Genomic DNA, 14,729 nt, shown 5'->3' on the forward strand with positions numbered 1-14,729 from the left:
CAGCAAGGGGGCGGGGACGAATTCCAGGCTCCGCACTGTGTGTTTACTTCCGTCAATATTTCCAGCACGGCAGGCAGGAGAGTCACAGAAACAGGACAGATACACAACAAAGGAGTCGTTTAAGGTTTGTTTACCTGTTTTATAGAAATTCCCTAAACTCTGCTGTATAATAATTGAGATTCTGTGTGTGTTTCTGTCGTGTTTATGTGCGTTGAACCGACTGACAGCTTGTCTCATCTTTATTATTTTATATATATATATATATATATATATATATATATATATATAAACGTTAAAACGAGTTGGACAGCCACAATGCTGTTATTATTTCAAATGCTCAAGGTAAATGCGTCACAGTGGTTGTCAGGTGTGTTGTTAAAGACATTTGTCTCATTTGGGCCATTTTGTGTCTCTGTGTTTACCGGTAATATCAGGCTTTATACAGACAACGCTTATAAATCTAATGGCCCTTTTTGTTTATTTTTGGTAGTTTTGTCGCACAATAAGGTGATATAAACATGCAGGCTGCAGATTTTATCTATGGAGGCAAAGAAACGCCTTTATAGTTTAATTTATTGTTGGATTTTAAATTTACTGCACTGAAATGTTTTGAAAATCTGAATTTATTTATGAGGTTGTAGTTTTTCCTCTTTGAAGGTCATTTCAGCTGGTGCAAATTCAAAAACTTGCCCACACATTTGGATGCATTTGTCCCAGGTTTCCATTTGCTCTTTTAAACTTTTCTTTCAGAGGTCTAATCGATTGATTGTCCTCATCAGCTCTGATGTTCCTCTTTCACCTTGATGTCTGAATTTCCCTGATCACAACAGATTTTTGGTTTGACTTCAGTGTCAAATTAATTTAAGCAACCTGAATATACTTTTAATGAATTTGAACATTTTAGTCTGTATTTTTGAACCCTAAATATGTGACTAAACTTTCTAAATTGGGTACTCAGTTGTTTACTACGTCCCATTGCTTCCATAGTCTGATAAATAATGTGCATTTTGTTTTTCCTCCAGGTGTTTGCAGTAGCAGCGACCCTCTTCCCTCACAGTCCTCAGCCCCAGCTAAAATGCCTTTCTTGGGCAAGGACTGGAGGTCGCCAGGATGGAGCTGGACCAAGACAGAGCACGGCTGGAAGAGGATTCTCTTCTATGGACACGAGTTGGAAGATAACAACAGAGAGATAGACTTGAAAGAGTAAGATATTAACCTTCGTACTTTCTGTGTTCAAACCATATGGTTAATGAGTCTGGGGCTGGACGACCACTGAATCTAAACATTTATTGTGATATTTAGTGGTATTATATCTTGATGATCATAATGTGGGACTTTTTCTGCTGTCTATAGTAATGATTCAGACTAAAATCTAATTAAAAACTAACTAAATTAGTTTAATTAAGAATTAATTGTTATCTGATTACAGTATTTTATAATTGAAACATGTTACTAACATAATGATATTGATTTCAACCACATTAGTCAGCCCTTTGCTTTGCAGCAGTATAGAGTCTCCCTATACTTATATATATATATATATATATATATATAATACTATAAAATAAGCGTGTTATATTCAGAGCCCAGCAATAAATGCACTCAAAGTAGCCTCAACATTTGCCTATTCTACAGTAATATTATACATACTGAAATAAGCATCAGAATTGGAGGTTCCCTCAGAATCTTACTCCAGTGAACCAGTATAGCCAAGAGTAGATTAGATCTTATTATCTCAGTTTAAAAGTGAGCTCTAATGATTGATTGCAGCTTAACTGACTGCCAACGGCGCACTTTGAGTGTCGACACCTTCCAACTTCCACAAAATACCTCAAAAGTATTTTGAGAGGATTTTTCGAATAATTAAACAAAGGACGGCAGAGATCTGTTAGGAGGAGAAGGGGAGATGGGTTATGACAGTATGTTTTGATTACGCTGTCTTAAACTCTTAGACTACCAAAACTGACTAGAAATGATCTGATCTCTGTATATTTTAGTTGTTTATTGACGGCTCACAGTGTGTGTTAATGCCTGACTGCAAATTAAATCCTAGAATTGAATTTGAACAAGCACAAACTGAACCAGTGACCTTTAGTGGAAATGCTTGATACATCAGGGGAGAGGGAAGAAGTGGCAGGGATAATAACAGTGGTAAACTTCTTGACCGTATTGCACCGATAAGGGCATAGCTACTCAGCGCCAGAAAGGAAACCGTCAGCCCACTCTTATCAAGGCCATAGCGGAGAGTCTTTGATGAGGTGATTTGCATCCCACAATTACAGCCTGTTGTTGCCAAAGGGGCGTCATGGCAACAGACATAGTTGAGTATAGGGTTGGGTTTAGACGCTCGAGAGGGCAATTTTACAGGAGACCAACTTGTCGGTTTACCTTGTTAAAGAAAAGAGAAACATTCACAAATAATTGTGTTCACAATATCACAGAGGAGGATGTTTTAGAGCTGAAGTGTTGAGATCAGAATCTGAAGTATTGAGGTCGGGTGTTTTTTGTGTGTGTGAACTGAGTTGACTTCAAAGTATCCCCTCAAAGCCATAACACACATTCTTGTTGTTTACGAGCACTCGTCATGCAACCTGGTTGTAATATTTAAACTGTTAATGACACTGAATTAACCTGCAAAGGCCTGTGTTCTTCACTAAAAACTAATTGGGTAATTGTAGCCAATGTTTTGGCTACATGATTGACTGACTGTTTCAGTCATGGTAAAGCCTCTGGAAAAAGGATTAGACCTAATCTCTGACTTCTTAATTTACTTATTATCTTTAATGAACACAGTGCTCAGCAGTTGTTCCATTACTCCAGAGAAAGGAGAGTGTACTACAAACTACGCATGTAAAAGCACAGTGAAGTGAGCCTTTAGATAAAAACTATAACCCCAATAATAATAATAGTTTGTATGTATAAAGTATGTTTTCAGATGCCCTGAAATCCAGCAATCCTCCAATATTGGACGTATTGTACAGTATCTGTACAAGAAAGAAAAGAAAAGTCTTGGATGGTACAATTGTAAATCCTGTTAAAGGGTTTTTTTTGCTTGAAATTGTGCGTATTGAATGTTTTTCTGACAGGAGCACACTAGAATAGTTCAAACAATATCTATGGTATGCTTTTATAATAATGTCCCTCCCAAAGGCGTGTTGTGGGTTGAAAGACTTTAATGACTGCTTGTTGAAAGCAACTGAACTGAAAACAGATTCGGCTATTTCTAGTCTGTAGTACATATGCCCTTGTGGGCAGCCTGGATTGCCTCCCAGCATGATAGCTTACCTTGTTATCTGCAGGAAACATGTACTCTTGACACAAGACAACAGACAATGAATGGTCATATAACGAGAGAGAAAAAGAGTTTTTTTTTTTAGTTTGTTTAAACTGCACATGGATTAGCTTTTCTAAACTTTGTGCTCCTCTGTGCTTCTTGCATTTATCTGCCACTCAGTTTCATTACCCTCAAATAAAAATGTATTGCACATTTGTTTTTTGAGATAACCATGGCTATGTATAAAAATGAAGAAATATTTGATATGAATAATTTAATTCAAATTTAGGTTGGACTATATACAAGATAAAATGGACCTTTCTGACTTCATGTGGGTAAGCCTAGAATGTAAAATAATTACGAAAGCATCAAAACCAGTTAATAACACAGCAAACTATTCAGTGAGCTCTGTCCAGCCTCTTCCCCAATTAAGGACAATTGGCTAGAGCCAAACTTAAACAAACACACGTTGGTTGGACTTCCATAAAAACACATAAGCAGAAGTTATAACCAAATATGCCATTTTTTCTTGTACTGTAAGGGCCTGCGTGCTGCAAGGTACAAGGTTGAATTTACTGTCATTCACTGTACATTATTTTAGTATTCAGCGCTATGTTTTACGTAATAAGAACAATTACAATTTAAGAAAAAGACATAAAACACCCACAAAGACAGTAAAGTACAATTAGTTTGAAGTGCAATGAATGAGCAGTGCAAAGTAAAAAATTCCAAGTAAGAATATACATAAAATAAATGCTAATAATACCTACAATGATAAACTGGTGGTACGTGTAGTACTTCTGTGGAATCGGTTCATGATAACCCTTCAGATAAACAGTGGAGGGGACACTGGTGTCCTGCTGGTGCCGATAGGGTTAAGGGTGCCAGTTGGCGACATCTCCCACTCGTCAGCTTCGCCCCTTTCTCTTAATCAACCAACCAACAAAACCTCACAGTGTCACATTAGCTTGTCAGCAGTCTTTTCATGAAAAGGCAAAGGACACAACATCAGACAATAACTGATGACATCATGTTCAATTTGGCCGCTTTCCAAATGCAGCCTCACTCAGAAAGGCCAGTGACTTCATGCGACATGGGTACATTTAGCAGACCATCGCATGTAGGCCAGAAAGAAAGAGGAGCATTATGATGGCCACTGGCATGGTACACCGTGTTACAGAAATAGTGAAGATCATCATGTATCTTTAACGTCAAACGAGCCCCTCTCACTTATTATCTTGCAAGCACTCAAGTGCTAGATAGGTGCTGGAAAGTTGAGTGTCAGCGGAGTATTTGAGCCTCAATTCACTGTCCATCTCTGTGACAGTCCATTTATCTGACACCGTCTGTGCTTCTTTCTTGTTTAGTCATGTTGCAACTTGACACAGCATGTACCTACAGTGAGTAAGTTTAACAACTAAATGTCAGCCACAAACTGTTTTTCTTCCTTCTTCATTTTCACCTACACGCCCCCTTTGGCTCATGTATTTCAGGATATAGTTTAAATATCCACAAATCCCTTTGAACGTTCTTGAGCCTGTGTGATGTCTTTTACTGGCTCTGTGGAGGCCGGCGCTCCGCATGCAACCTGTATACAAAAGGCAGGCTATTGCATTCCTCACTTGTAATTCACTGAGACAGATTACTGTGCTTGCATGTGTGTTTGTGTGTATGCCTGTGCAATTGGATAAATGGATAGAGACGAGGGATTACTGTAGAGCTCATTCACCCCGAGTCAGTTGACTTTGCAGTCAGACAAGCAAAGCCATGCTTGCACATATGCTGGAGGAAAAAGTAAATGAGTTTCTTCATCCAAAAAGCACTGATATCTTCTCCAGCTTACCTCCATGTACGTTTCCTCCAACTTCTGAAAAGTCACGATTAGAAAGTAACCATTCCATGAGAATAAACACCCTGTTGTATGTGCTCTGTGACCTCTTAAAATGCCTGTTATTTCTTGCAACCATCTGATCAGTCTTTCTCTAAAGCAAAGCCTTATAATCAATCTGTTTTTAAATGAAAGTAAATTTTATGTGAGATCCAGAGACTCTTCCAGTCAACCTCAATGTACCATGGTCCGTCCACTTTCTCCTTAAGAGGGAATGCTGGGCACACAGTTGGTGTAAAAAGAAATCCCCACCGCAAACACACAGGTACAGTTTCTTATGAACTGTTTGCAGGTGGGAAGCTGTTGAGGGATCATGTCTTTGTTGCTTCACTAATGATGCCTAGTAGTTGCTTGGGGCACCTTTGCAGACTAGAAAACACTTTCATTATCAATTAATCTGCTGATTCTTTGTTTTTCTATATCATGTCAGAAAAAAGTGAAATATGTCATTATAATGTTTTTGAGTCCAAGCATATCTACTCAGATTCGTCGTTTTGTACCACCAACAGTCCAAAACTAGATATTCACTTGTCTACAATATATATAGAAAGACAAGCAGCAAATGCTCCTCACGTTTGAAGAGCAGCAACCAGCAGAATAAAAAGATGAACACATTGGCAATTCATTTTCTGCCTATTGATTCAGCGACTAATCAGCTAATTGTTTCAGCTCTAGATAGCTCTAAGTCCTCTGGGTGGAACTCCTCACGAGGGTATGAAAAGAAGAAGCTGATGAGTCTGTGTATATCGCAGGGGCCGTATGCACCCTCCCCTGGTCAGCAGTGGTAGACCACAGTGCAGGGGAGTCTATTTTGAATGCGCGAAGAAAGGGAACCAATAAAAATACTCTTATTTTGAAGGTTGTAAACTGTATCAGTCTAACCGAGCTGCCTTTCTGTTCTCAAAGGGGCAATGTTTTGCTCCATCACCACAACCCAAAATAAACTCTGTCATGCCTAAAATAAATGAAAACACACATTCACATATCAAATGTCATGTAGTGGGGATAATATCTGTCCCAATACTAATAATTTCCCAATCAGCTGACCCATATAACGTGCTCGGCATGGAGAGTCAATTACTAGTCCGATCCAGCCCTTTGATCTGTCAGTTAAAGGTCATTAGAGAATGTGTAGTTACAGACGGACAGATCTCAGTACAGACGATTTTATTTTATGTCATTTAATTTTATTGGTTTTAGAAGAAAAGAGAGAAAGTTCTCACAATAGTAGTACGGCAGAGAGATCTGCTGCACTTTCCTAAAACATTTATATTCATGTGCACAGACCCTCATGAACAGACCATCCATACATAATCTGTATCCAGTATATTAACATGCGCTGACATGTTTTCCTTTTAGTTTCTGTTGGAGTTGAGCCAATTCAAGCCTCCCATGTCAACATGTCAAGTTGAGGTCAGCTGCCAAAATTTTAAGATCTATGTTATCAGTAATAACAAGGCCACTAATCAACCAAGCAGGCCCTGAATGGCAGCCAGAAATAACAGAGATCAGATAGAGATCTTATAATGTTTTGCCTGTTTTCTGAGAAAATACTCTCCGAGTCACATCAATGATTCTGTCTCTCAGACTCTAATATATGTCTGCCATCTGCGGCATTTCCTCCACCATAACAGACATTGTGAATCATTATAATTTCACATCTTGCCTATTCTGACTCCTGTTACGTTGCATCTGTTGGCCTGATTATTGGTCCAAATCGTCCAAAAAGCAGCAGCTAGATTTTTGACCAGAAAGATTATTAATACTACTTTTACTTTCTGGAGATCTGTGTCTTTCTAATTTTCAGCTCAAACTTTTGCTGGCCCAGTTAGGTCCAAAATACTGCAGCGCCTAAATTGCCATTATGCCGTGCAACAGGATGATATACGAGACATCAGTAAATAGTCACAGACCTTTTCTTCAGGACTTCCTCCGGTCTGTAATTATTGTATTTTAGCTGTACTGGTCACATTCGCATGCAGTGTTATTAACAAATTCCTCCCATTCTTCGTCTATACAAACAGGCTCTGCAGTGACAACAAAGAAAATCTGTTTGTTGGGGATGTGTGTGAGCTCGCCACCACAAAGAGGAAAAAGGACTTCTACAACAATAACACCAAATCTCAATGTGAGTCTCAACACATATTATGTGCATCACATAACCACTGTTTTGGCTTTGTGAAAGAGTTTGTGGTATGAAAATGAAAGGCCCTCTGTACAAAAAAACAGAGCTGAAGTACTGGTAGGCACAAGTCATAATTGCAGTGAAGGGGCTGCCACCCTTTGAGCACTTTGTTTGCAATGAGATTTATTGGACTTTTTTTAAATTTAATTTATCACCAGAAATCGTCATAGGGAAGCACTTAGTGTGATGGCTTTTCCTGAGATTTACATGAATCCAGAGAGGTGTTACATTTATAATGTTTATCAGTGATATGTTTGCACTAAGTGTGTTTCAGTAACAGTAGTTTAGTCTCATTCTGCCATCCTACAGATAGTCTGTGTTGGAAACATTGTTCGGGGGGGGATTTGACGACCTGGGAATGAGAACGGACTGTGAAGTGTGCTCACTACTTACTATATAGCACTATAATACGTAAACACTAGAAAGTCAACAATGGCTGACTTGAATGTCTTTTATTCCCTTGAAAAGAAACACTGTAGGAAGGAGGATTATAAGGAAATTGTGATTCTGCAGGTGTGCATGAGCCCTGTGGAGCAGTGAGTCTAGATAATAGGGCCATCTGCGCCTGTGCGCCTGGTATGCACCTCAACGACCAGCCGGTTGACCTGAGGGTTGTATGTATGTATGTATATATATATATATACGCTCGGCTCAAACCAGTCTGACATGTCAAACTTGTTGAAAGACAGATCTGAGATTTCAGGTTGTTCGAGTTGTCCATTTCCTTCCTCTTATCTCGGCAAATTTGCACATTCTAGTTTATGACTGGATGTTATCATGTTTTCATCATTGATTTATACATTAGAGGGCAGGTACAATAAAAGTAAGATGTCCTGTGGCTGCACACTTTTAATCACCTTGTTACGATCGGTTATTAACCTAAATGTAGCGTTTATTGCAGCTTAGTACCACAGTCCTGGTTGTCTAGTGTTTGAACAAACACTAGACACTATAACAGAAAGTTTTGATTGAACTGTATGTACATTTCAAGCCTCCTCCACCACCATAAAGAAAGGGGAATAATATTTAACATTAGCCAATAATGATCTTTACAAAGGTAGTATATACCTTTAACTGTAACTGTACGGGCACAAAATTATGCATTTACACCAAAACACTTGTACTCCAGTGAATAATGTGTTTTTCTCCCTTTTCCAGTTGATTTCAGGGATAAATGGATCTACGTACAGAAAGGGAGCACAAAAGAAGTGAGTTCTGCTGCTGATACAAGAATTTTTACATGAAGGATTTATTTGATTTTGATTAAAACAGGAGAATTTATTAGAATTAAATAATTCTTTAATAAGATGTGTGCATGTGTGTGTGTTTTTATTTTTCATGTTAACACATAGCGCCATGGATACTGCACGCTTGGTGAAGCCCTCAACCGTCTAGACTTTTCCAGTGCCATTCAGGACTTGAGAAGATTCAACTATGTTGCAAAAGTGAGCGATGAAAATCACACATATTGATGAAGAATCCTTTTGAAACTGTTGAAACCTGTACAAGGGATTCTTCCTTTTTAACTGGCTCTAATTTTCTCTACTCTGTCTCCCGTAGCTTTTCCAGCTAATAGCCAGGTCTCAGCTCACTTCTTTGAGTGGAGCTGCCCAGAAAAACTATTTCAATATACTGGAGAAGATTGTACGAAAGGGTAAGGAGACCTGAGACGGAGATTGATTATGTGTCGTCGCATTGTAGATTTTAATTTAGGCTCTTGTTGTGTCACTAAAAGTAGCTTTATATTTCACAGAAAGATCATGTCTTATAGATAAATAGTAAGGCTCTGAGCAAGCAGGACATGTTGTTTCTCAAACTACTCAGTCACAGCAGTGTGTCACGGCAGTGTGATTATACTGAATCCCAAACCACAAAACGAGTAGGACCAGTGTGCTCCATCATTATGGGGTTGTGTTGCCTTGTGGAGCAAAGTACAGTCTGTCACATGTAACACGTGTGGTAAAGTGCCTGTCAGACTTTTTTGGTTACACTATGTTTCAAAGAAATGTTCTTTTTCATCTTAATATCGTGCTTTGTGTTTTATGTTTTGTTTTTAGTTCTGGAGGACCAGTACAATCCGCGCCTTGTCAAGGAGCTGCTGCACGACCTCAGCTCGACACTGCACAGTCTGACCATCCATGTTGGCAGGTGCGTCCTCGTGGGCAACGTCAACATCTGGTTGTGCCGACTGGAGACCATTTTCAAATGGCAGCAGCAGCTCAACAACCTGCAGATCCCCAAGGTAGAAGGTGTATTGGGGTTTGTTTGTGTGTAGGCGCATGACTCTGTCGTGTGTGCTTTCCATTGTAGCCCTTCACAAAAGTTGTTTCAGCGTGCGCTGGGCCTCAACACACCTCCAGGTCCAGTTTGAGCTGCCTGTATGTAAATGTGACTTTTAGAAATGGCAGTAGGCTAACAATGTGAAAGCCTTCATGGTCACATGTGCAGTAGTACTGCTCCCACTTGTAAGCTGAATTTAATGAGTGAGGAACATGAAATATGGAAGAGGAAGTATTGACAACATTTATTGTTCAACTGTGTATGAATCATAACACATCATCCTTGGAAAACCCCTTATTTGATTGGAACTTTTTTGCCTTGACTTGTGTTACTCCAGCTGTGATTTTAATGTGTTGCTCTTAATTGTCTCCTCAGCAAATGTGCAACGGGTTGTCATTCAGCGACTTGCCGCTACACATGCAGAACAAGATCCTCTGCAAGTTATCTGATGCCTATGACATCATTAACCTGGGACAGGCCACGCCTACTCTGCACTGCCTCAGTGAGAACAGGATGTTGTGGAAGAAACTCTGCCACTTTCACTTCTCTGACAAACAGGTGAGAGAACAGTGCATTTAATTTAATCAGTTCAATCATGGACTGGAGGAGTGTTTTTAGATAGATCTGTGATTTTTATAATAATTTTAAAATTATTATGCTTAAAACATCCAATAGTAGTTTGTGATGATCCAAAGAGATGAGGGCTGCTGTGCAGTTCACATGTTGACCACTAGAGGGCAGAATTGCCTCAATTTGCTCACAGTGATATAGCTCTCTCACACACACACACACACACTTACACTATCTCACACATTGTATAAACACCCATGTTGGGTTGGTGTTAATGACAAATTGTCCTTAATTATATCTAATTAAACTTTTCCAGTTATAATTACATTCCTGTCCCCTGTGTTTTAAATGCTGTTTTAATTGTTTCCTTTCCATCCGTGTACAGTTCTGTAGGAATTTGGTCCTAACCAAGAGCGATAACGTGGACTGGAAGCTGATGTACTTCACCCTGCAGAAACATTATCCGATGAAGGAGCAGTACGGAGACACCTTGCACTTCTGCAAACACTGTAGCATCCTCTTCTGGAAGGTAAACAAACACCCCTGCAACTACGTTCATCTCATGTAAGAAACACCATATAACCAACCGGTGCTGTTCATCAGAAGTGAATTATACGTTGCACATTACATTGGAGGAAAAAGAAGGTAATTGGTTATTGGTTTAGCCTCCCAGTGTTGTTGTAGCTGAGTAGAAGTAGAAGCAAAGAGTGTGTACAGTAAATTAAACCTGCACTGTTCAAAGAGATGTTTCTCACAGACCTGATAACTCTTAAACTGTACGTATATCAGAGAGTTTATCAAATCAAGTGTCGAGTTTGTACCAGAACAGATTGTGTTTTATTGGCCAAAGAGTCAAAACATCCACACTCACACTTGTTCTGATCACACAGCCTCTCTCACACTGATATCTGTCTCTAGCATGTAGAAATCCCATCTTTATACTATAAACATTTGGCTTGTTGTAAAGACACAAAAAAATGAAAGAAAAAGCCCTGATGTGGCCTTGATTAATTACAGATACATTTATTGTGTGAAAAAAAGCTCAATGTTCTGATTATTAAACAAGAACAAATGAGTCACAAACATAAGCACTGATAATAATGGTAATTCTTGTTGCCAACAGTGAAGTCAGTGAACTCACACATGTATATGTAGCTGCCAGAGGTCAAACAAATGACTTGTGTTCCTCCCCCTCCCTGTGATTATTTACCACCTTCAATCTTGTAATTCTCCTTGACTGGGTCCCTATTGTTTTTAACCTCTGCCCTTTTTGCATCCCTCTCCTTGCGTGTCTCCCTTCCTTCCTGCCTCTTCTCCCTGATTCCCTAAGGATCGCCACCTGGCTTTGTTATTCAAGGTACTTTCTGTCCCATCGTGCCTTTGTGTTTCTTCGGTTGCCAGTTTGTCTCATGTTTCCCAGACGATCTGATTTATGACTTATCTTTTTCCATGCGTTAATCTTTGTCTCGTATTGTTCTCTGTTTCACCTGATGTCTTCATGCTTTGCTCGAGGTGTGTTTAGTCAACAGAGCTGCTCTTTCCACTGACTTTTTAATGGCCTCTAACTGCATTCCTTAAAAAAAATTTCCTTTTTTGTTTTATAAATTCTTCTAAATGTTGAGTTCATGTGTCAGACCTCGTTTAGTTTAACACTGATGTTTCTGTACTAATGTCAAGGATCAGGTTGCACCAGCTATTTGGAAATCCATCACTAAATATGTGTATAAAGTCCTTCTATGTTCTTAGTACCCATGACGAATGTGAGACACAAAATTCCACAGATCAAACCGAGTAATTTATTTAACAAAACTGAAATGTAAGAGTGAAAAGAGATCACAGAGCATGGGGTGTGAATGTCAGTAATGCAGGGTATGCATGGAGGCCAAGTGTGGTGTGTGAATGTTGTAGAATGCATGAAATAAGTGAAGGAGAAACAAAGTCTGCCACAAAGAGAGAGACTAGAGCCTAGATTTATAGTCTGGGCGCAGTTGTCTTCAGAAGGCACTGATTACCAAACCATCGTACAATTAACTACCAGTTAACACACAGTCACTGCTGACTAACAGCACGGGTCGTCACACTTACCTAAACCAGGTGCTGTTAAAACATAAAGCTAGCAAAGATCTTACTAATGTACATACTACAAATCAGTTGCTCTTTACATCTGTAGCTTACATTTTTTCTTTTTAAAAATAGGTGAATTAATAAATTGTGTTTGACTGCCAGTCCTTTGTAAATCTATGTGTTATGTTTCTTTTCTTTATGCATACATTGAAAAATATTTGTGTTTGTGAGATATACGTATTCATGAAATTTGGAGTCAAGAGGGAAATATCCGATTAAACAACTTAATTTGGTCAAATTTCTTTAGTATATTTTGTTATTTTGGGGAACTCAGTTTAATGTCGCTTTCTTAACATATGTGAGAAACTTCTGCTCTGTAGATACATTTTTAGTTAACATAGCTAGGCATATCTACCTAATTCAAGTTATTGTTGACACTCATTGTCATAGTTTTAGAGTGAAGCATACATATTATCATTTTTATAGCAATTTACAACAGTAATTTAAACATTTCAAGACTGACAAAGTTAGCAGATAACTGGTGAACATGGTGGAGCATTTAGCTGCTAAAGAGTCAGATATTTCCTTCAGGAGACCAAAAACTGCGCAAAGACAGGGAATATTGGACCTACATTCGTCACATAATATTTTGTATCTGCAAGATGTGTTAATAAACCGCTGCTAGTATCAATTTAAAAGGTGATAGTATACAGTATATATATCAGTGGTATATTTAGACCTTGTCAGTGATTATAATAACTACAGTAAGTTTGTGTAAAGCGAGTGAATTTTGAGCATATTTTTAGGGAACTTTTTATACTATTCTCTCTGTATTATGTTTTTAAAACAACCATACATACCTAATAGGCTTCTCCTCCTAAAAAAACATGTTTTCTTCTTACTGATGCTTTGCCGTTGTTCTAGTAGCTCTTTTGTTGTTTAACTACGTACTGCAGAGGCTGTTTAGCAGAGAAGGAAGGATCTGTGAATATAGTTAATGTTCAGGCCTTCAATGTTTATATCTTAAATAATAATATAAACTTTAAAAATAACAATGTTGATTTAGCTTTCTCCAGAGAAATGGACGAAATATCTGAGATATAGGTTGACTATATATATTTTTAAATATATAAGTTTTCGTACAACCCTTAAAATCAAGAAGGCTTTGCGACCCCTAGTGGGGGTCCCGATCCCCAGGTTGGGAATCACTGGCCAAAACTTCAGTTATTGCTTGTTTAAGTAATCTCTACATAAGAACTAGTTCGCATGGTGCAGTATTTAATTCAGTGTTGTAACTACACCAAGTTTTTTTTACTTACCAGCTGGTGCAACCGGCTCCAGTGTCCCATGTCCAGTTGCTGTGTGTGAACTGTATGCGTAGCTGCTCCTCTGGTCTATTTTTTTTCTGATAATGTGTTTTTTGACTGTGTTCCAGGACTGTGGCCATCCATGCACAGCCAACGATCCAGACAGCTGCCTCATGCCCATCTCTCCGCAGCACTTTATCGACCTCTTCAAGTTCTAAAACCCTCAGTGTTGCTCTTCAAGCGAAGTTTACCCGAGATGTCGTTTACCCAAATACAAAAGGGCTTCAACTGAAAGAGAGGACTTTCTTTCATCTCTTCATTTCTTTACGCACAAGTGTTTCCATGAGACATAGGAGATTAAAGGTGTTAGTTTGTTGAGTTCAAGAATGTCGGTGATGGGTGAAATATAAAAGGAACTTTAATGTTTTTCTTCCCTCCGCACAAATGTTTGCCTTCTGGACAAAAAAAAAAGGCTATAAGAGAGAAAAAAAATATATGTAAATGTATTATGAATATGTGAAATGATTTATATGTAAAAGGAGTTGTAGCATGTTAATGGTAGGCAAGTGGTGACTGGTAATGTTTTTTGTAAAAGGTAATCTTACAGTGTGGCAGAATAAGGCGACTCGTGTGGTTCATTTAATGGCGTTAAACTATTCTGCTTTTTGCTCTGTTCTCTTTTGGTGGTATTTTCCTGCAATAACTGAATGCATGTCGTGTTTGAGTCTCTGTTTACAACCTGTATGTTGTCCTCTGTGAGTTGTTGCTGTGCTCCATACATTGGAAGCGTCGACACTAAGAGAAGATAATGTAAAACTTCATTAGCCCTACAGGTTTTTACAATCTACTTTTGTCAAAACTGTCAAGTGACAGACAGGAAATGTAAAACATTATTTATGGCGGAAAAAAAGGTTTTGTATCCTTCCTCCAACTTTTGTAATAATCCTTTACTGTTCCCATACTCTTTATGGTACTATTGTGACTTTTATGGGACAGGAACTAGCTATACAAGAATTAAATATTTCTAAAAACCTGTTTTCTTTTCAAGGAATCTATTGTCCTTTTGTTCATTGGATAAATATATTTAATATATTTATATTATAAGACTTGACCTAATCGTAGTTTCCACTCCATGGATGGGGATATAATATGTATTTTCAG

At 38.5% G+C, this 14,729-nt stretch overlaps 1 protein-coding gene across 2 annotated transcripts; it reads left to right on the top strand.

The window, feature by feature from the left end:
- The first annotated feature begins 14 nt into the window (after positions 1–14).
- fbxo25 (F-box protein 25) lies at positions 15–14,603 on the top strand. 2 transcript variants are annotated; one of them, XM_051408639.1, is made up of 11 exons: positions 15–124; positions 1,023–1,203; positions 7,187–7,290; positions 8,506–8,555; positions 8,700–8,792; positions 8,908–9,001; positions 9,405–9,589; positions 10,003–10,185; positions 10,583–10,726; positions 11,528–11,554; positions 13,697–14,603. In XM_051408639.1, exons 2-11 carry the CDS (start codon positions 1,076–1,078, stop codon positions 13,784–13,786), a joined length of 1,098 nt encoding a protein of 365 aa, XP_051264599.1. In that variant the 5' UTR covers positions 15–124; positions 1,023–1,075; the 3' UTR covers positions 13,787–14,603. The 2 variants fall into 2 exon arrangements, with proteins under 2 accessions (XP_051264599.1, XP_051264600.1); XM_051408640.1 differs by lacking the exon at positions 11,528–11,554.
- The last annotated feature ends 126 nt before the right edge of the window (positions 14,604–14,729 follow it).

The sequence above is a fragment of the Dicentrarchus labrax genome, unplaced genomic scaffold (assembly GCF_905237075.1).
Source record: "Dicentrarchus labrax unplaced genomic scaffold, dlabrax2021, whole genome shotgun sequence".
In the NCBI taxonomy this organism is placed as follows: domain Eukaryota; kingdom Metazoa; phylum Chordata; class Actinopteri; family Moronidae; genus Dicentrarchus; species Dicentrarchus labrax.